Consider the following 20110-nt stretch of genomic DNA (forward strand, 5'->3'; position numbering starts at 1 on the left):
TATCTGCAGACTGGTGGTTTTGCTTTGAAACCGTTTCAGGCACATCTGTGTACCCAGCTAATCGCTTACGTTTTTCTTTCTTACAGAGATCTGGTTCATCCAGCTGTACTTTTGGGGGGTTCCTAATGTGCGTTCACCATTCGTAGGTATAGTGCTGCAGGAACAGCAAACATAGTAACTTTACAACAGCTGGGCCTGCTAAGCCTAGTTTGAACTTACTTTTGGAATTCTCCTTAAAGGAATTGTAGTTATTATATGAGAAAAGGAAAGGCTTTTAGAGATTGCGAGTCGCTTTTAATAGGTGGCTGCTCATAGTCATTAAGAACTGTAACCATTTTTTTTTCTAAATTTTAAAATTTATTAAGATACTGATTTCAAATACAAATGGTAACAGATGAATGTTAATAAGTTACAATCCAAATACCCAGGAAATAACTCTTTATCTACTCATACCCCTAGCGCAAATGGTATAGCACTATACATCTGGTTTTAACTCCTAAAGGAAAAGCCTGATTAAACAAAGGCAAAGCTACCATAATTAACAGACCTCATACAACATGCCCTCTAACTCCTAACTCCAAGAAATCTGCTTAGTATTGTTATTCCTCAGGCCCCTATCATTTAAAATAAAGGCATATCTCTCTATCAGGGCTCGGACAGTAAAATATACTTTTGTGAAAAAATTTGAAGTATAGGAGCCCAGACATTAACAAATTTATGATACTTTCTTTCTGAAAAAGGGTTTGCCAAATTCACTGTTATTTTGGACGACATGAAATATTGCCATATTCGAGTGTACCAAGTTTGGATATTTAAAGATGAATAATTTTTAAGAAATGAAACCATTTGATAGTCCAGTACTTCTGTAGCGTCAGGAATGCTGTGGTCTGGTATACTTGTCCAGTCACCTGAAACACAGAAGGGTGGAATGCCAACAACTTCCTAGTCAATTTATCATTTTCCCGGTCACCGCTGAGTGATTTTTCCCCCCGGATACCTATCCAGTATTTGCACTGCTGCAGCTTGAATACATTCATCCTTTCATATTTCTCATATGAATGGCTTCTGTCACTGGCCACAATGGGGTAGAGGCAGGGCTTTTTTTCAGGGGGAATGCGGGGGAATGGACTTCCGGAACCTCTTGAAAATGGTCACATGGCTGGTGGCCCCGCCCCCTGATCTCCAGACACAGGGGAGTTGAGATTGCCCTCGGCGCCATGCAGCGTGGAGGGCAATCTAAACTCCCCTCTGTCTGGAGATCAGGGGGCGGGGCCACCAGTCATGTGACCATTTTCTCCAAGGGCAACCCACTGAGTTCCACCACCTCTTTCCCCAGAAAAAAGCCCTGGGTAGAGGTCATTTAATTCTTCAGCTGCTCTAACCAGCATTTGCTACAGAATAATGAACTTTAATTTGTCCTCCTAAGTATTTAGTCATCTCTCAGGACTGAATTGACAGATCTGAAAAGCACAAAGTGGGCATAAAGAGGTGGAAATATATATAATATTCAAGCACTCTTTTCAGAACATGTTTTCTCTTATTTAGAGCATCAACGAGGCCTTGCCAGAGACGGCAGAAATCATTCCAGATGCCTCCCCTTCAGTCAAAGTTTGGTATCAATGAGATGGGAAGAATTGATAAGAAACTAGTCTAATTTCTATATATTGTGTGCGTATGTGCCATCAAGTCACAGCTGACTAATGGTGACACACACACCCCACCCCCAGCAAGGGGCTTTTAAGGGTTATTCTTACATCTGTAAATATTTGTTGTTCTCGAGGGGTCATGAATCTTTTGCTTTGCATTGGGTTGGTGACTTTGGCTCAGACTGGTTTTGATCTGAAGTAGTACCTGAATGGGAAGATCTGTCTTCTCCATGATCTGTTGTTAATGAGATCTGAGAAAGGTCTTAAGTGGTCTTGCCTATAGACAACCCCAAAGGTATTGCATTGTAGGTGGCCTCTAGCAAACCCATCAGTTTCAGTAGTGTCGTGGGAAGTGATTTTGCACTCTGATGACAGTCTCAGCCAACTGTTTGGTCTTCCTGACCTTTTCTTTGGTGAGGGATAGAAAAAGCCCTTTTGGTGACTGTGATCAAACCCAGGTGTTCAAGGTTGTAGGAACTGAATGGTGAACTGAGTGTTGTGGTGAGATTTTCTCTTGAGCTTGAACTGATCAGATCGTCTGGGTACAAGTGAACATGAATACCCCCTGTCTCCGAGACATATGATGGGGTTTATCATGAGTTTTGTGAATACTCTTGGCCTGGTGGACAGGCTGAAAGGGGATGGCTCAGAACTGCCAATTGATTTTTTCCCGCACATAAAATCTTAGGTATTGTTGATGTGCTGTCAGAATTGGTACATGGAGGTATGTTTCTGTGAGATCTGTGGATGTCATGTGTTCTTCTGATTGATTGGTCACTGCGACTAACCGCAGAGTCTCAGTTCAGAAGTGATGCAAACTTGTTCAAAAAACTTGAGGTCTAATAATGCCCTCCAATTCCTATTCTTTTTAGGGGCTGTGAAGAAGATTGAGTAGACGCCCCCATCCTCTTTCATTGTGGGGAACATGCTCCACTGCTTGAATGCCCAGAAGGTGTTGGATTACCCTTTGGGTTAAGATTTTTCATAGGGGAGAGGTGACAAAAACTGTCTGGTGGGTAGCTTTTGAATTGCATGGAATAGCCTTGTGAGACTATTTCTAAGGTCTGCCTGCGTGTCAGTCCAGGCTTGATGGTAAAGAGTAGTTGGCCTCTCACAGGGACAGCTTGCGAGTCCTGTCTTAGAGATCTGAGTATTAAGGCTGGATCTCTTTCCACGTGTGGAGAACTGTCTGTTTGATCTTGGGACAAGGTAAGCGTTATCCCCGCAATACAGCTGGGGAGCTGGGACTGAGAGGACTGGTTTACCCAAGGCCATGTGGCAAGTTCATGGCAGCAGTGAGATTTGAACCTGCAGAATACTGCATCACAGTTCAGTTACTTAACCACTATACTACAAATGGGGTCTTGAAAGGACCCCCCCCCCTAGATTAACCCCAGGATGGCCATTTGGAATCTTGTCTGGACCTTAGTAGAGTGTGTTGTGAACAAAAGGCTGAGGGCCAATGGATCACCTCTCAGATTGTTTGTTTTTGGCAACACAGTTTTTTGTTTTAGGTCTCAACCCATATCTTTCCCAGGGCATCCCCAAATAGCTTGTTCTCTGAAAGGGGTAAGCCAGGATGATATTTGTAGAGTGTGAATCTGCTGGCCATGCTCTTAGCCAAGAGTGCCGACTTGTTACTCCTGTCGAGACCATAATCCTGAAAGAAAAGGTAAATGTATCCAGGTTGGTGTCTGTCTTGAAGGTATTGGCCTTTACATTTCTGTTTGCCCCTTCAATGGGGGCAGCTATTGTTGTACGGGAAGAGTTGGATCCGTTTCCAGATCCCTACTCCTGACACAATGGAGGCAATAGCTGTAGCCTTAATAGCCATGGCCACAGCCTCGTGAGCTCGTTAGCATGGCCTCTCCCCTCTTGTCTAAGTGTCTCTGACTGATCCTTGCCCATCCTCTGACCGGAGCCCAGATGACTGAAATGTAGCCGCTTAAGTTTTGATTGCAGGTACCTGCAACAACTCATAGCAAAGAAAGTTAGTGAGTACAGGCGTTTTTTTTTATCAAGTTCGAGGATTGTTAATTGGCTTATGGTTTAGACCACTCAGCCTTGAACCGTCTCCCCAAATATTCTGGAAATGGGAGGACCTTTTCTGAGGAACCTTTGCTAGGAAGAGACTCTTGTTTCCCTGGGTGGGATTTGGTATTCCCAGTCTAAGGGTCCTACTCCCCCAAGGGTAATTTCTACAGCTCTAAGGCTGAGAATGTCTTAGGTAGTAAATACTGGTAGACCTCAGATTCAGACAGCTGGGCTGACTGTTCTGGTAGGGATATTTCCTCCTCCTCCACATCTGAAGGAATTCATCCTTCTCCCTGTCATTACAGACTCTATCTGAGGGCAATCCCCCTGCTCCGTGGGGATCCCTGACTGATAAACATCACAAACTGCCTTATTCTGACTCAGACCATCGGTCAGTGTTATCTCCTCCGACTGGCAGCAGGTCACCAAGGTCTCGGGAAGAGGTTTTTCCCATCATCTACCTGATCTTTTTAACTGGAGTTAATGGGGAACAAACCTGGATCCTTTGCATACAAAGCAGAAGCTGTGGGGCTGCACAGAACGAAGATGAACAACTGATCTTACTACAGGCACGTGTACATGTTTATGCTGTTCCATATATCAGCCATAATAATACAGTATTTGTCAGTGTGCTTTGCTCCACACTCCAGTCTAAAGCATGATCACAAGTTTTTTTCTCTTAAAGTTTATTTTTTTCCAGCAGCAAGTTAACATGATACAAAAATACATCATACTGCTTTACAGAATACAAACAAGCAAAGCAAAACATTTTTTTCTGTGCAAGGTCTACAGCTATGTAGTGTTGCTTCTTAGAAATGCATATTCAGGCAAGCACTGGGAATGATTTTGTGGGTGTTTTCACCCTCTTCTACCGGCATGACAAGTTCAAAGCACTTCCAGAGCATTTTGAGGCAGTGACTCCATTATTCTTTAAAAGTCTTGGAGAAATAGAGGGGAGGAGCATACAAAACTAGTAATCCATCGTTAATGTCCTTGAGAATGATTCACTGTAGGTGAAATGAAGTTTGTCCACTCATTATACCCTGAGTATTCTAAAAGGCTAATTTCCAACAGTCACTCTGTGTAATAATTGTTGCTGTGTGTATAAAGCAACATAACATCCAATGAGTAACTACTTAACTGGATTTAACTGGTGGAGAGCCAAATGGAATCTTCTTGTTTTGCTTTCATCACTGTTTTCTTCTTCTGCATTGGATATGGTATCAGATTTACTTAAAAGACTGTCACTGGAATGTAAGAGGATTCTAGGCTGAGTCTGTTACATAATAAGAATTTCAATTCCTTCAAATACTTTGCCTTGCTGGTGCAGAAGAGCTTTTTTTTTTGGTATAGTCTTCAGTGGCGTGTCATATTTTACTATTATGGTTTGTAATTACTGTTTCTGGTGCATTAATTAACCTACTAGTCATTGAACTTTCAAAGTGGTGGTCTTGGACTGATTCCAGTGCTGAGATGTGGAGAACCAATCCAGTCCCACCTCTTACTTCCTCACTAGTTCATCTTGCCACTAATTCAAAGTCATGGTTTGCTTCTATGAAAAAAGTAATTTTTCAGCAAGGTGGTGCCTAGAGATCTCGATCTAAAAACCCTTTGCGCTAGTGCTGCACTGTTTCTGGGCCGGAGGTAACTCGGTCCTAATACATATTTTGTCTTTGGTCTTAAATTGTATACATTACTCTTGGCCAGGTGGTTTCCCAATAATAATACCTTTGTTGCTATTTGAAATAAAAAAGCATCATAGAAGTACCACTGTGCATATTTTGCAATGATTGGCAAAGATCTCAGATTGCTAGTGTATGACTGTCCTGACATGAATGGCCCAGGCTAGCCTCACCTATTTAGATCTTTGAAGCTAAACAGGATTGGTTCTGGTTAGTACTTGGATGCAAGACGGATGGAAGTCTCTTGCCTTGAAAACCCTATGGAGTTGCTGTGCGTTGGCAGTGACTTGATGGCATTTTATACACTCTCATCCTCTCTCTCTCTCTCTCTCTCTCTCTCTGGGTGGAAATACACGTTACTAAGTACATAGCAGTGCTCAAGTGGACCTCATTTCATGTGTTCCCCCTCCAACTTTCCATGCACTTACTCGCAGTCACACTTCAATTTGCTCTGCGTTAGTACATTCACACGTTCAGTATCAGTTTCTTCTCAGCTGCTAAAAGTATCCCAGTTTCCCCATTCATTGAAATGCAGATCTTGACATTTTCTCACACCTTAAAGAAATGCAATTTGGCAAGTCAAAGGAACCTACAGTGCTTGTTCTCACAGCGGAAACAGCTGAACTGGCGCTCTGTCCTACAGAATCACTTGCAGATGCAGTCACACAAAAGGCGCTCCAGTGAAAGCGGCATGCACGTGTGCCGAGCAAGAACAACCTGCACTTGAATTGAGGACTACATATAAAATCCTGCACTTGAGCATCCCCAGGTAATTCGCAATGTGTATTTCCAACACCACCCCTCTGTGTCAGAGAGAAAGAGAGAGACTGTTGCTATTTCTCTTCTTCAATTTTTGTTGGATGCTTAGGCTTTAGGACACAAATCACGCCCCAATATGCAGAAATTGAAAAGGTTAGATAGGAAGAACATTGGCTATGAAAGCACTTCTATCACTCTTTCAAGGGAAAGGTTTAAAAATTCTCTGATAATCAAGCATGGAGTAGAGAGATCTTCTTGACAGAATGTTGTGTGGTAGGCGATCAGCTGAGGGGGGGGGAGTTAACAGAGCTTGATACAGCAGTATTCCTGCATTGCTGACACTATTTTTTTAAAAAGATAAACCGAAGTACCTTTCAAGATGCTCGACACAAACTCTCCTGAAATACATTTGATGATGCTGGTGTTGGTTTTCACTACCCCATACACTGTGTAGTCCACCTAGAGTCTCCATGAGAAAGGTAGACTATAAATAATGTAAATAAATACGTTATAATTATGAAAGTTAATACCGCTCTTTTTAAAAAACCCTGAAAATGAAGGTTTATACTTTTAGTACTCTTCTATCCAGCAATATTTTAAAATCCTTCAAGTATTTTTAAAACACTGCACCAAGCCCTGGAAACTATTATGTGAGGGGTTGAGGTTCTTAAATCTCTCTCTGATCCCCCCAACTCCATGTACAAAACATCTGAGAATGTGACTAGAACCGGGGCTTTTTTTCAGCAGGAACGCAGTGGAACGGAGTTCTGGAACCTCTTGAAAATGGTCACATGGCTGGGGGCCCCGCCCCCTGATCTCCAGACAGAGGGGAGTTGAGATTGCCCTCCGCACTGCAATCTCAACTCCCCTCTGTCTGGAGATCAGGGGGCGGGGCCACCAGCCATGTGACCATTTTCTCCAAGGGCAACCCACTGAGTTCCATCACCTCTTTTCCCAGAAAAAAGCCCTGACTAGAACAATAAATAATGCCCACAGCATCCTATCTACTGAACCACCGACAGTCTGAGCCAGTCCTTAAATGTCTATTTTACATAAGCACTCTCAGCTGTCCTTGAAGGGGGCCCTTATTCGAATACGCATTAACAACTATGCCAAATCATGGTTACTAATAAGCAATAACTTCCAGGAACTCAGGAGGCTGAGATGTTCCTGTGACCAATAGGTAGGAATGCCAGCTTCTGCGGTGGCTTTGTTACATTCAAATAATTCATGATTCTGAAAAACATGTCTACCTTTCTCCAACAATGACACCGTCAAGAAATTTGGTGTGTGTAAGGAAACTCGTGATAGTTAGGTACAGTCACTAGTTTTGTACCAGGTTCTGAGCCACCTGACCAAACAATTCAGCTCCCAGTTGAATTGTGGATATCAGGGGCAGCTCTTTAGTACAACTGCCTTAGGGACATGCAGTTCAGTTTGGAATTTGGGTTAAAATACCAAAATTTGAGTATTCTGAATACAAAAAAATAGGAATTCTGAATTTTTATCAAATTGATAAAATTTGGCCATTGGGGCTATCTGGTGTGTGTGTGGGGGGGCTTTTTCAACCAAGCTTCACCAAGTTTGATAAGAACCTACTCCTGTCCTCTAAAGATCCCCTGAGTTTTATGAAGATTGGACCCCGGGGCCCAGTTTTATGGGCCCTCAAAGAAGGTGCCTGCAGTCACTTTCCTATGGATAAAAATATCGGGGCTATCGGGGGCGGTGGTGGAATTTTTCAAGCAAACTCCACCAAATTTGCAGGGGACCTACTCCTGACTATCCTCTAAAAACCTTCCAAGTTTCAGGAAGATTGGATCCTGGCGTCCAAACCTATGGGTCCCCTGAACCAGGTGCTTCCAGCCACTCCATTGTTTCCTATGGGGGGAAAGTCAAAGCTGACTCCCACTGCAGAAACACACTGGGGCAAGGCTGCCATAGCCAAGGCACACGCCCAAATGCAAGCTGAGCTCATCCCAGAGGAAGTCCAACAGAACCAAACTGAAGCAAGAGATGCTGTTGCACAGCAGACTGAAGCAAGGCAATGCCTCGTGCTTGTGGCTGGGCGTAAGATCTCCTAGTAGATGGTTTTCAGGTACAGTAACACCTCGGCCACACTTTAAGAGTAATTGTATAAAGCATGTGGCTAGGTATGGGGCCATTATGTTGTGGTGCAGGCAAGGTCTGTATGAATGAGGCCCTCTTCCTCTGGTAGGAGTGTGTACTCCTTTAGAGATCTGCCACAGGGTGAAGAGCCAGATTCTCCATGGCCAGAAAGGTGCAATTAGGATACAGGTGCAGTGGTCCACTTTAACTTAGGAATTGCTTTCCTTAACAGAGGGATGGGGGGGCATAGAAGAGAGTGTATTGCCATGTAAATTGAAAAGAACAGCAATCCATTGCTGCTAGAGAGCAACAGAGCTGACATTTGGAGTTGTGGTGGGAAACAAACAAGTCCACAGCTGATTGCCCCCACTTGTGACGGGAGACATGTTCTGCTAAGGGCACCTGCAGCTGCGTTAGATCAGCCTGCAACATGGATGGCAACCAAGATATTGTGATCTATTGCCCAGTGCCATATCTGAGCTGCCTTGATGAGAGGTAAGGATTGTGTGCCCCCTTGTTCACTGATGTAAAATTTTGCCGTGGTGGTGTCTGTAGCCACCAACGCTCTTGTCCCCCTTGCAGGAGAGCTGCAAAAGAAATCAAGGCAAATCTGACTGCCCTTCTAACAGATTTGTGTGTCATTTTCTCTCAGCTCTTGTCCATGAGCCACTAGCGTGTAATCCTTGACAGTGGGCTCTCCACCCCATTTGGGAGGTGTCTGAAACGAGCTGAATGTCATATGATGTGGTGCCTAACTGGAGATCTAAAGCAAGCAAACAGGAGGAGCCAACAGAGTTTTCTGTGGGGAGTAAGCAGGTGGTAATACCAAGGGTGTAGCTCGTACCTGGTTTGTTTGACCTGGCGGTTTCTCTTCGTTTGCCCACTAGGTTCTTGCCTGAGTGCAGGCTTGTGGGCTTGTGGGCTAGTGAGCGTTTCCTCTCCTTTTTCCTGTTCCCCCTGCAACTCCCCCCTCCTCCGCTCTCGCCCCTCGGGGACTTGGCAACCCTACTTAGAAGCAGAGGCAGCTGGGGAGCCCCAATCGCTTCATTGAGGGTTCCTGGCTGCTATGTCACCGCGTCAGCTGCATTCACTCCTGCCTCCTGGGACCTCACCTGGGAACCAGGGACGGCCTGGGAGGAGGAGGAGGGATCCCTTGAGGCAAGCAGGCATGTTTCCAAAGGCCTTGGGGAAAAGCCTCTCCGCCTCAGGTCCCAGGCCTCTGTTAAGCTACGCCTCCGGGTGTCTCCCCTCAGAGCTAACACAGCCAAGGAGGGAAAGGAGCCATTACTCAGGCTGGCTTTTCAGCCTCAGATTAGGGGACTTTATTCAGGCAGGCATGCAGGTGAAGTCTTTGGGAGAGAGCCTGGGAACCAAGGACTCTGTCAAGCTACACCTGTAGGTTTCCCCGAGAGGGCCAGAGAGGGGACAGGTGCCTTTGATCAAGCCGCCACAAAGCCACAGCCTTTGAGAAAAAGCCATTGTGAGAGGCTTTGACTTTGACCTGCTTACACCGCCTGCTGAAGGTCTCACAGCCCAAAGGCTGCACTGTCTGATGCACGAGTCCATGTTGTAGTGGAGGACATTGTTAGGTAATGGCTCCAAGGTCTCTTTCTGGCACAATTGCCGTCTCCATTCCAGTGGATTGAAATGTAGATGACACGGCAGCAGCAGTTCTGCCAGAGAGCTACTACAACAGGTGGAGTAGAGCAGGTGAGATTCCCTCCCCACCCCCCGCTACAAAAAAACATAGACATAGAAAGGAAAATACACTAGGAAGGGGGGGAAATGACCTACGGAGCTCTGCAGAGCAAAAAGCCCCAAAGGCAGTCAGAGCCCCAGCAGAGTTCTGCACTCGCAGGGGCAGGGAAAGGACTGAGAACCGCGGAGCCCTCCCCTCTCTGCAGAGGCAGGAAAGGAGCGCCCTAATACGCTGCCTCCGGGGACCGGGATGCCGCCCTCTCCTCAAACGAGGAAGGCCAGCTCTCAGGAGGCTCTGCCAGGTTGCGCCTTTAGGGAACGTTGGAGCCATGACAAAAGGAAAACCAACTTTCCCCCTTCAATGTAGTTTTATTCTTCTCTAGAATTATTATTTTTAAAAATCTTTTAAAGATATATAATCTCCCCAGCCTCAAGAACATGGTGAGGGGGGAAAACAGAACAGCGGTGGAGATCCTCTCTCTGCAGGGGCAAGAAGAGAACTGGGGGAATAATGCCCCTCTTGGTCATGGGATGGTTTGGGTGGGGGGGGGGGTGCTCCTAGCCTTCTAGCAGCCTCTGGAAATCTTTTCCATGGCTGGCCTGCGTGTGTGCAGTCCTCAATGTGTGCCTGCACAGAAGCTATGAAAATGAACATCTATCCAGCAGCTTTATATACTAGGAGAGTGGGTAAAGCTAAAAGTAGTCCCCTGTGCACGCGCCGAGTCATTACTGACCCACGGGGGAACATTGCACCACGTTTTCTTGGCAGACTTTTTGTTACGGGGTGGTTTGCCATTGCCTTCCCCAGTCACCTACGCTTTACCCCCAGGAAACTGGGTACTCATTTTACTGACCTCGGAAGGATGGAAGGCTGAGTCAACCTTGAGCCGGCTACCTGAACCCAGCTTCCGCCAGGATCGAACTCAGGTCATGAGCAGAGCTTGGGCTGCAGTACTGCAGCTTACCGCTGCGCCAAGGGACTCTGACTTTCTTGCAAATACAGATTTAGTATATTACCTAGTTTTGTTAGACAGTATTTGATTCATCTGTTCATTTGGTTGTGGGAAGCTGTGTATGGGCCACACCTGAGCCTATGTGCAGTACGGGCACGCCAGTAAGTGACACCCTTTATTTGTTGCATGGGGTAAAGTCATTGATCTGTGTTCCTGGTCTGATGCAATCACTTCCCCAATATTTCCTAGCTACTTCCTAGCTTATCAGCTCACTTCTCTGCTGTGCAACCATCACCCCCATTAAAATGAATCACAATTGCTCTACATTTTACCAGTACCTGGAAAGATTTAGCAGTATTACTGTCAGTTCATATTTCATTTCAAATTATGTTCAAATGGCATTAAAATACCATTCAAGTGTACTGAGGTAATTGGTTATTTTGGAAAGAATAATCTGTCATGTTTTCTTTTCTGTAAGTGGTAGATGTATCCAAAAATAAAGCTATTCTGCTTTTAATACATTTGTGGGCATTTTCAAAAAGTTCCAAAGTCTCAGGACAACCTGCTAGAGGGTTGGCTTCGCTTCAGTGCTGATAAAGAGCGACTAGAAAGTAGGACAAGCAAGGGTCCAAAATATGTTCATAAACTTACTGGCTTTAACTTGTTACAATTTTAAGACTAAGAAAAATCTTTACATGAAAAAATGGGACTGACAGTTCCTAAACTGGTCCTGCATATTTAATTCCTGCAGTTACATGGACATAGTGAAGTATGTATGAGCGAGAGTAAAAACAAAGTGTGTGAAACATGGGGCTCTTCCAGACTACCTGCATGGGACTGGAACGTTCACGCGGAGCAGCATGGAGTGACTGAGCAAGAGAACTCGTTATAGTTTGGATACAACCTTTTGTCTCTGCTACTAGAAGGCATTTCCATTAGTGCAATCAAGCTTTCCTGCTCCTTCCACGCTCCCTGCAGTATTTCTCCACGGTGAGGGTGGGGGGACAGGGATAACACACACCTCCCCACCAGACACTGACAGAAACCTTGGATCCAAGCTATAGTATCCACCCCCCATAACTGATAAAGGAGATTTTCCTTCCTATGTGGTAAGTTATAAAGGCTGTCTGGAATCCTGTTCCTACTATAGAGCCCCCCCCCGCCCCCCAGGTCTCTGTAGAGGGTTAGTGCTGTCCCCTGCTTCCAGTGGAAGGCCACAGAATTCTGCCATATGTTCAGCTTTGAGATGTAGGAATCATTTGTGTCCCCAAGCTTCATTGTCTGCCTTCTAGGTCTTAACAAGAGGACAGCTAGAAAAAAAAAGCCCATTGCTATAATGCAGCATTATATATTCTTTATGAACCCTATGAACTCTCTATATGAACTCTATATGAACTCTCTATATTCTTCATGAACCCTATCTTCCTAGACCTCCCATTCAGGAGAAAAAATGTATAACCAGACAGAATATAAGCAAGCACCGTTCTTTTCTATGAAGCAGCGATGATAGCCATATTTAAAATGTCCTCTGAATTTTACTAAAAAATACTGTTATTTCAGGCATATTTTATCTGTAATAAATGTGTTACATGAATATCTGAATCCCAGCTTCTTAAGCCTTTTCACTTCACTTTATACATATTATAAGGAACACAGATAAGTATGAAAGGCGGCCCTGCAACCAGCACATACAACACAATAGGTACATTATGACTGAGCACCGGGTTTTTCTCCATTCTATCCCTATGATTTTCTGACTGCTTCCAAGCTTGAAATAGAGGAGCAAATTAATAGTAACATTAAGAAAATACAAGAGTATGCAATGGAAACTAGCAGCTGCAAAATGCCTACATATACTGTGTAGAACGATGTGCTACCACACACAAGGTTCTCAAATATCCCACTCTTAAGGAGTCCTATTCTGGCACTTTTGGTGATTTGAGTCTGCAAACCTTTTGTATGAATTAAAATGCTGGAAATTAGACCTTCCAAATCCAGTATCCTACAGCTATAGAGATGTCATGCCATCTCCTTCAAATGGATCTTAAAGTCAACCCAAAAGAATCATGTTAATATAAGAATCAAAGTCTATCAACTTTGTGCTGCAAAAGGAAGTGTAAATAAAAAAGAATGGTTTTCTGAAATAGTAGAAAAACTGTAATCCTGTCAGACATGATGTTCTAAAACTTACTCATGCTTTTGAAGATTTTTGCACTTGATGCGCAGTCAATGCAGAATAAGTCATATGACCAGCTTATGTTGTACTTTATGTATAGAAAAAAATCTAACCTGACTGCCAAACCAACTTTAAAAACTACGATTCCTGATTTCAACTGTGCCTGAGAATGAGGTGTATGATTTCATCACCTTAGGCTCTTAGCTAATAATTTAATCATGTGAACGGAATCAAATAAAATGAACAACACCTGGCATTTTATGTAAACCGTGATATGTTAATCTATATCACTTCTTCTGACATATGGTGCATGCAAAGGCACTGATATAAGTATGTTTGTAACACTGCAAATTTCCTTGGCTTCAGAACTCTGATTCTACAAAAGCTATCCTGAAGGCCTACACAACTGCTAGTTCAATTTAAACAGTTTCTCTGCAAGTCCCTCTTGGCTTCTTCAGTGTTATAAGAACCATAAAAATTTGTATTAGTATGACTACCACATGACAACACACATCTTGTATATATATCATCAGGGTAATGCTGAAGAATGCTACAATTTAAGGACAGTGAGTCAAATTTTGACAAGAGTGGTGTTATTAAATCAGCCTCTTAAAAGGCACAAACCTAGGTAAAGGCTTTAATACCCAGGGTTCTCAAGAAATAAAGAGTATCAAATATTTCTAATATGGTTGGATACCAAATAATTAGGTGTTGCACATTTACAGTTTCAAAAAAATTATGCTCTGATATTTTTAACAGTGTGCCCTTAGACACACATAATTCAGTGTATATGATTTTGCTTCTCCAGTATGAATTAAGGATTCATTAAGTAGACAATCTGTGTAAATGGGAAAGGGGGGAAATTATGATAAGTCTTCCCTGTTTATCCAACCTATCTGAGGTTAATATAAAACTGTATTGCTAACTCTGCGGAAAGGCAGGAATTGAAATACAGTCTGATCATTAGCTAAACAGCAAGCCACCTGATCAACGGATCCAAATTAATTATGTATTCCCAGCTATACGGATAAGCATGCAACTGGAACCGAGGCAAGATTTAAAGAATGAGGAATTGCTACATGAGTACAGACAGGTTATACATACCTGAAGTATCAATGGTAATGCAAAAAACACCCCTTGTATCGCTAAGGATTAAGTGGTCTTAATGAAAGTCTGTTTTCCCATCTAGTAATGTTGAGGACTTTCCTTGTGTATTTTAACAATTCTTTGTGTTAACCAAAACATTCTTTTATACACGCCAAAAGATGACAACAGGTCTTGTATTTCAAGCAATGACACGGAGACAGCTAAATTAGGTCTTGAAGTATCTTCTGAGCCCATCCATGCAGCGGTGGGCTGAACAGCTTAGTTGATGGATGCTGATGTTGTGGAAGATTCCCTCTTCCTCTCAGCAACAATTCCAAACTGTAAGAAACCATTGAAACACACTGGTTTGAAAAGGAAGTATGAGAACGGAGGGACGTGCCTGACAAGCCCTCACAGGCTCTTCATCTACATGTCAGATTAGAGTTATGGCCTCTACGGAGGTTACCAAACAGCCCAAAGTTTAGAAGGACGACCACCAACTTACCTGGAACAGCCAGGATACTCTTAATTTGCATGGGCTAGGTTTCATTTTCCATGGTTAGTGCAGGATTGCTCATACCTTTGAAAAACAAAACAACGCTATTAAGCAATGGTTCTTTTTTTAAATAAAATGAGCAAATGAGAAGAATTCTGTCTTAAGAAAACTCTCTCTCTTGTGGTTATCCTGAATTCACAGGTGACTTCTGTCTTGGGTCATGTATACAAGAAAAACAGAACAGTGCCAATAAGAGAAAAATTGGAATAATGCTTCAAGAGAAATAAACAAGGCTAGAGAAACACCAAGCAATAGGTCCCAGTCATGGCAATTTACTGCTTCGGTATTTGTGACAGATAGCAGTGATCACTGCTCATGTCTCCTGAAGAAGCTGTGAAGGAGGCACCCAGAACTTGCATGTCTATGTAGAGTATTTCCATTGCTGGGGAGCCACTACCACAAAGGCCCTGTGTCCAACTGCCACCACTTCAACTTCTGAAAGTGGGGGAACTTGGAAAATGCTTCTAAAAATTAGAGTGGGATGGCAAATACGGGGCAGAATTGGCAGTCTTTCAGATATTTTGGTCTGACGCCTCTGTTATCAGCTCTTACCCGGCTTTTAAGTCACTTTAAAAAACACAATAGGTTAATAAGGTGTCATTAAGGAATCAGATGGTCAAGAGATCAGAGGACTCGAATAAATGGTTAAAGTAATAATTTCTCTAGTAAGAAATACTGAGCTTACATCATATTTCACGAATTTGCATGTTACCTTTGTGCAGGGATAATACTAATTGCTGTATAGTTCCAATTTTAGTATACTTGCTGCCTAAGCAACAATTTTAATCCAGAAAGTATGAACTTATTTGAGAATGCCTGAAGCTGAAGTTGTACGTGAACACTGTTTGTTGGATGTTAGTTTGGAATAGAAGGACAGCCAAACAAGAATTAGAATGCCTAATGAAGGTGAGTCTGTGACAGAATTGTCTGCTCATGAGCCTAATAATAATAATGTCCTTGTAATTATGGACAGCTTTAAATCTTTGCAGAGAGAAAACAGAGTTACGCTTACCTGTAACTGTTGGTCACTGAGGTCTTATGTGCAGGTACACATGGGACTGCGCATGTGCAGGTCTGATGATTGGTAGGTTCTGCAGCTTTAAAGCTGTAGAGGGGGTGTCCCTCCCCTCCAGAGCACATGCGATGCTGTTTCCCACTGGAACCACCCATGCTCTGGGAGAGGTGGCCCCTCCAACCCTCAGTTTCTCCTGAGCCACTGGACTCTCCAAATAAGTAGTGAACAGCATACAGCAGGGCAGGAGGAAGGATGTGCGCGCCTGCATAGAAGATCTCAATGAACAACAGTTACTGGTAGGTGCAACCTTGTTTACATTGTCAGTCCTCTGTGCAGTCCTACATGGAATTTAGAAGCCACTTACCCGAGGAGAGGTGGGCTCTTCAGTGGAACAAAGACTGAAGAACGGACCTTTGGATACTCACCGTGAAGGGTCCTTCTCCTCTGAGGTAAGGAGGACATCCTGGGTGTTTCCCACCGTCCAATCGGGGAGGCAGGAAAGTTGATCTTTCTTCCTCTTCCTGTGGAGTGTGTGTGTGGGAACACCCCCTCTCTGATCAGTTTGGGTGTACTCCCCACAGCAGTCAGTATCTCAGTCACCCTGTTATATTATAGAACTGAGACAAAAAACTATCAAACAGATAATTGTCACAACTGACTAACTGAAACACTGTCTTAAACAGAACAATTGCAACAGAGAAATACCCCGTAAGTGGGATCAGTAGTGCAGTGGTAGAAGAGAATATAGAGACAGGTAAGAAAAACAGATGGAGGACGAAGAGCTCGGGAGGGCAGGACGTCCTCCTTACCTCAGAGGAGAAGGACCCTTCACGGTGAGTATCCAAAGGTCCGTTCTCCCTCTGAGTCGGAGGACATCCTGGGTGCTCCCAAAGCAGTCCCTTTATGATCCGGGTGGGATATGATCTTCGTCCTCTACGACGTGCTGCAGAACTCTTCTACCAAAGGCTGCGTCCACCGACGGGTACGTATGCAATTGATAGTGTCTGATAAACGTGGGAAACGAGGACCAGGTTGCTGCTCTGCAAATCTCTTCGATAGAGGCATTTTTCCTTAAGGCTGCGTTTGCTGCTGCACTCCTGGCAGAATGAGCAGTAATTCCGGCCGGAATCTCCATCTTGAGAGCTCTGTATGCCTCGCTGGTGCAGGTCTTGATGCCAGAGGCAATGGAAGATGAAGACATGCGCTGTCCTAGCTTAGGCGCAGAGACATTAACGAAAAGCGAGTCCGATTTGCGTATATCCTCTGTTCTGATAATGTATGCTTTGAGTGTCCTGCGCACATCCAGATTGTGCCACTCTCGTTCTGAACAGAAAGACATCGCATCAAGGGTGGCATCTGCGGTGAATGTGCTAGCTTTTAAGATCCTATTAGCCCCCTCTAGGAGGCGTTTGTCGTTCTCAGGCAATAGCTGGATCATTCTTCTGACCCAGACCACCGATGCTCTTGATACTGTAGATGCTATGGCCGACGCTTTGATCGCCATGGCAAGCGCCTCGTGGGTTCTCTTCAGCGCTATTTCTCCTTTTTTATCCAGACTGTCCTTTATTGTACCTTGTCCATCCTCGGAGAGGAGGCCTTGGGATTGCAGGGCGGCTACCGGGGCGTCAATAGCTGGTACCTGCAGGAGCTCGGTGGCAAAATTAGGAAGAGAGTACAATTCCTTAACATTGTTACAAAAGTGTTTACAGGAAGCTGGGGCAGCCCACTCAGCTTTCAACTGTCGCTCATAGTACTCGGGAAAAGGAAAGACCCTGGACCTCTCTTCTGATCTGGGGAAAAGTTCCCTATTTCCCTCGGGCCTGGTCATGGGGTCCCTAGGAGCCAGGTCGTCCTCCCCCCTAGGTGGCTCTTGTAAGTCCAGAGCAGATAGGGTTTTAGCCAGAAGATATTGGTAATCCTCTGCTTGGAATAGTCTATTTGACCGTTCTGTGCTAGCAGAGTCGTCATCTTGCTCTTCCTCTGGTAGGAAGTCCCCAACATCAGAGTCCTCACTAGGGGAGGGCTCTTCCTCCAGCTAGCCAGCCCCTTGCTCTATTTAAAGTGGTGCTGGAAGGATTCTTTCTTGCAGCCTTGGTGGGCCAAGATGAAGTATGGCCAGAGGCCCCCGGGGGATCCTGGCAACCCATGGAGCAAGAGGGACGAGAGGGCTGTGTACGTTCAGAATTGCGCAGAGAATCTCCTCCCTCGTCGTCTGTCTTAAGAAGGACATCACTTCAGGGGGCATAGTAAGAGAGGCGGCACTTACTTGAGTCTCTTGAGTGTCTTTACCGACGTCTGAGCATTGAATTAAACCCCATTCTCCCGCTGGGAGGTTGGGAAGCGCGTCATTGGGCTTAGGCGGGAAAACGCTACCCACGCCGGTTTTTGCCACCAAAATGGAGCTCCTTCCGTCGGCGCTGCAATGAGCCTTCTGGCTCTGGTGCACGGAACTCCCGAGGCTCCCTCTGCTCTAGACGGGGCCGTTTCTTAGAGGGCTGGTTCTCCTCTGCAGTCTTCTTCTTGCCGGGGAGCTGCTCAGCCTCGCAAGGCAAGCTGGCGCCGGCTGGGCTTATTCCCGCCATCGGTAAGACAGCCCCTAGGGAATAGCCCGCCCTCTCTAAGAAGCTGTCCTCCGATTCGGATGATTCGGCCGAGGCCATCTTCTCCTTGGTCTTCTCCTTGAATAGTCCCAGAAAAGGAGGGAAATAGAAGGAGAAGAACAGAGTTGGAGTAGAAAGGAAATAAGGTTAGGAAAGAAGAAGAAGAAGAAGAAAGGTATAGAACGTATGAAGGAAGTTAGTAGGGAAGGCAGTGAAGAGCTAGCCTAAAAACAGAACTGCTCTCCCCTGAGGCAGGAAAGGAACTGGTCAGAGAGGGGGTGTTCCCACACACACACTCCACAGGAAGAGGAAGAAAGATCAACTTTCCTGCCTCCCCGATTGGACGGTGGGAAACACCCAGGATGTCCTCCGACTCAGAGGGAGAACTACTTGACCCACTGCTGCTTTGCTTCTATTGTAGATGTCCAAGGGATCATGTCTTATGAAGGTGTCAGCAGGTTGTTGCAGCTATGTAGGTATCTTGTGAGGCAACACCCTTGATGAGTACTCCTGACGATGCTGGAAACCTGGTTGAGTGTGAGTCCAATGGACAAAGAAAGCTGGCCTGTTAATAACTTGACCTATCCATCTGGCAATGGTTTGTGATGAGGCCCCTTTCCCTTCCTTAGTGCCTGAATAACAAACAGTTGAACCCCTGACCTAAAGGGAGCAGTACAGTTCTTGCAAAAGAGTGTTACTCAGAGTATGATGGGCCTTCTCTGCTTCAGAAGTAGGTTATGGGAAAAATACAAAGAGTATCAGTTCCTGTTGTCAGGTCCAGTGTATATCTAAACTGTACTGACTCCATTTTCTAATGCTTCTAGTGTTTGAGTATTCTCTTCCCAGGTGCACCAGTTCCCAGGCAGCATTCCCACCGGAGGAGACTGTTTTGTCTAACACCGTTCCACCAAGCATTGGCCTTGAAGGAGAGCAGCTTCCCAGGACTGAGAGATGTTGTTTTGAGAACTGTGGGGGGAGGCTGATCCAGATGGGTATTGTTACTCTGTATCTTATGCTTGCTCTTCATTGGTAACAATGATCATGTACCATCCTGATTCTCCTATTCAGGACAGTGGACTATAATGGACCTTTTCTGCAGTAAAGTTTCCTTTTCCAAACAATGGACTTGTGTTTGCTTCTAAAGGGAACCCTGTAGTGAGTGCCTTATTTAGCCACAGTCTGACATTTTGTTACCAATCATGTCTGAGTCGGGCCCAGCGGAATCCAAGGTTGTCCCGGACAGGGATCCTTTGTTTGATCCGTATGCGTCTCCCGACAATCAACCTGTGCAACCCGTGCAAGCCCAAGACTCCCAGGAGCTGGGAGCAGCCGGGAACGGAACCGGAGCCTCCACTTCCACCCCGCCTCTCATCGACCTCAGTACTCGGGCCGAGACCGAAGCCAACCTCGGGGCAAGGCCGAAAGCGACTGCTCTCCCTTTGATTTCGGTACCCACCCCGTCGGAGTGGGGAGCCAGACCCCGAGAAACCAGAGAGCGTCGGGCAGGTGGACTCCATCCACTAGTTTCGATGGAAGGGCGCCGAAGCCTAGGAACCGTCCCGGAGCTAGACAGCAGCCAACCATGGCGATATTGGAACAGGACGTCCGAACAGGCGGAGGGGGACACGTCTCGCCGCGGCGCCCTGAGTTGGGATTACTCCGAACTTGTTTCGTGGAAAGAGCCAACGGAGATCCCTGAACAAAGTTGGGAGCAGATACAAGGTCGCACCTATGCGGTGGATACCAGCATCTCGGCCGTGACGGGTATGGCCAAGGGAATCCTAGCTGCGAGATCGAGA

At 45.2% G+C, this 20110-nt stretch overlaps 1 protein-coding gene and 1 pseudogene across 1 annotated transcript in view; both read right to left on the bottom strand.

Annotated features, from left to right (window-relative positions):
• Positions 1 to 7045: 7045 nt before the first annotated feature.
• Positions 7046 to 20110, bottom strand: part of ZDHHC2 (zinc finger DHHC-type palmitoyltransferase 2) — a 64099-nt gene continuing 51034 nt past the window's right edge. Inside the window, exons 12-13 of the mRNA XM_054989584.1 lie at positions 14646 to 14720; positions 7046 to 14479 (exon numbers count right to left, since the gene is read on the bottom strand). Of these exons, the coding sequence (XP_054845559.1) occupies positions 14680 to 14720 (41 nt within the window). The 3' untranslated portion in view covers positions 7046 to 14479; positions 14646 to 14679. The remainder of the gene's footprint in view (positions 14480 to 14645; positions 14721 to 20110) is intronic.
• Positions 15374 to 15473, bottom strand: LOC129337189 (U6 spliceosomal RNA; annotated as a pseudogene).

The sequence above is a fragment of the Eublepharis macularius genome, chromosome 10, assembly GCF_028583425.1.
Source record: "Eublepharis macularius isolate TG4126 chromosome 10, MPM_Emac_v1.0, whole genome shotgun sequence".
Lineage (NCBI taxonomy): Eukaryota > Metazoa > Chordata > Lepidosauria > Squamata > Eublepharidae > Eublepharis > Eublepharis macularius.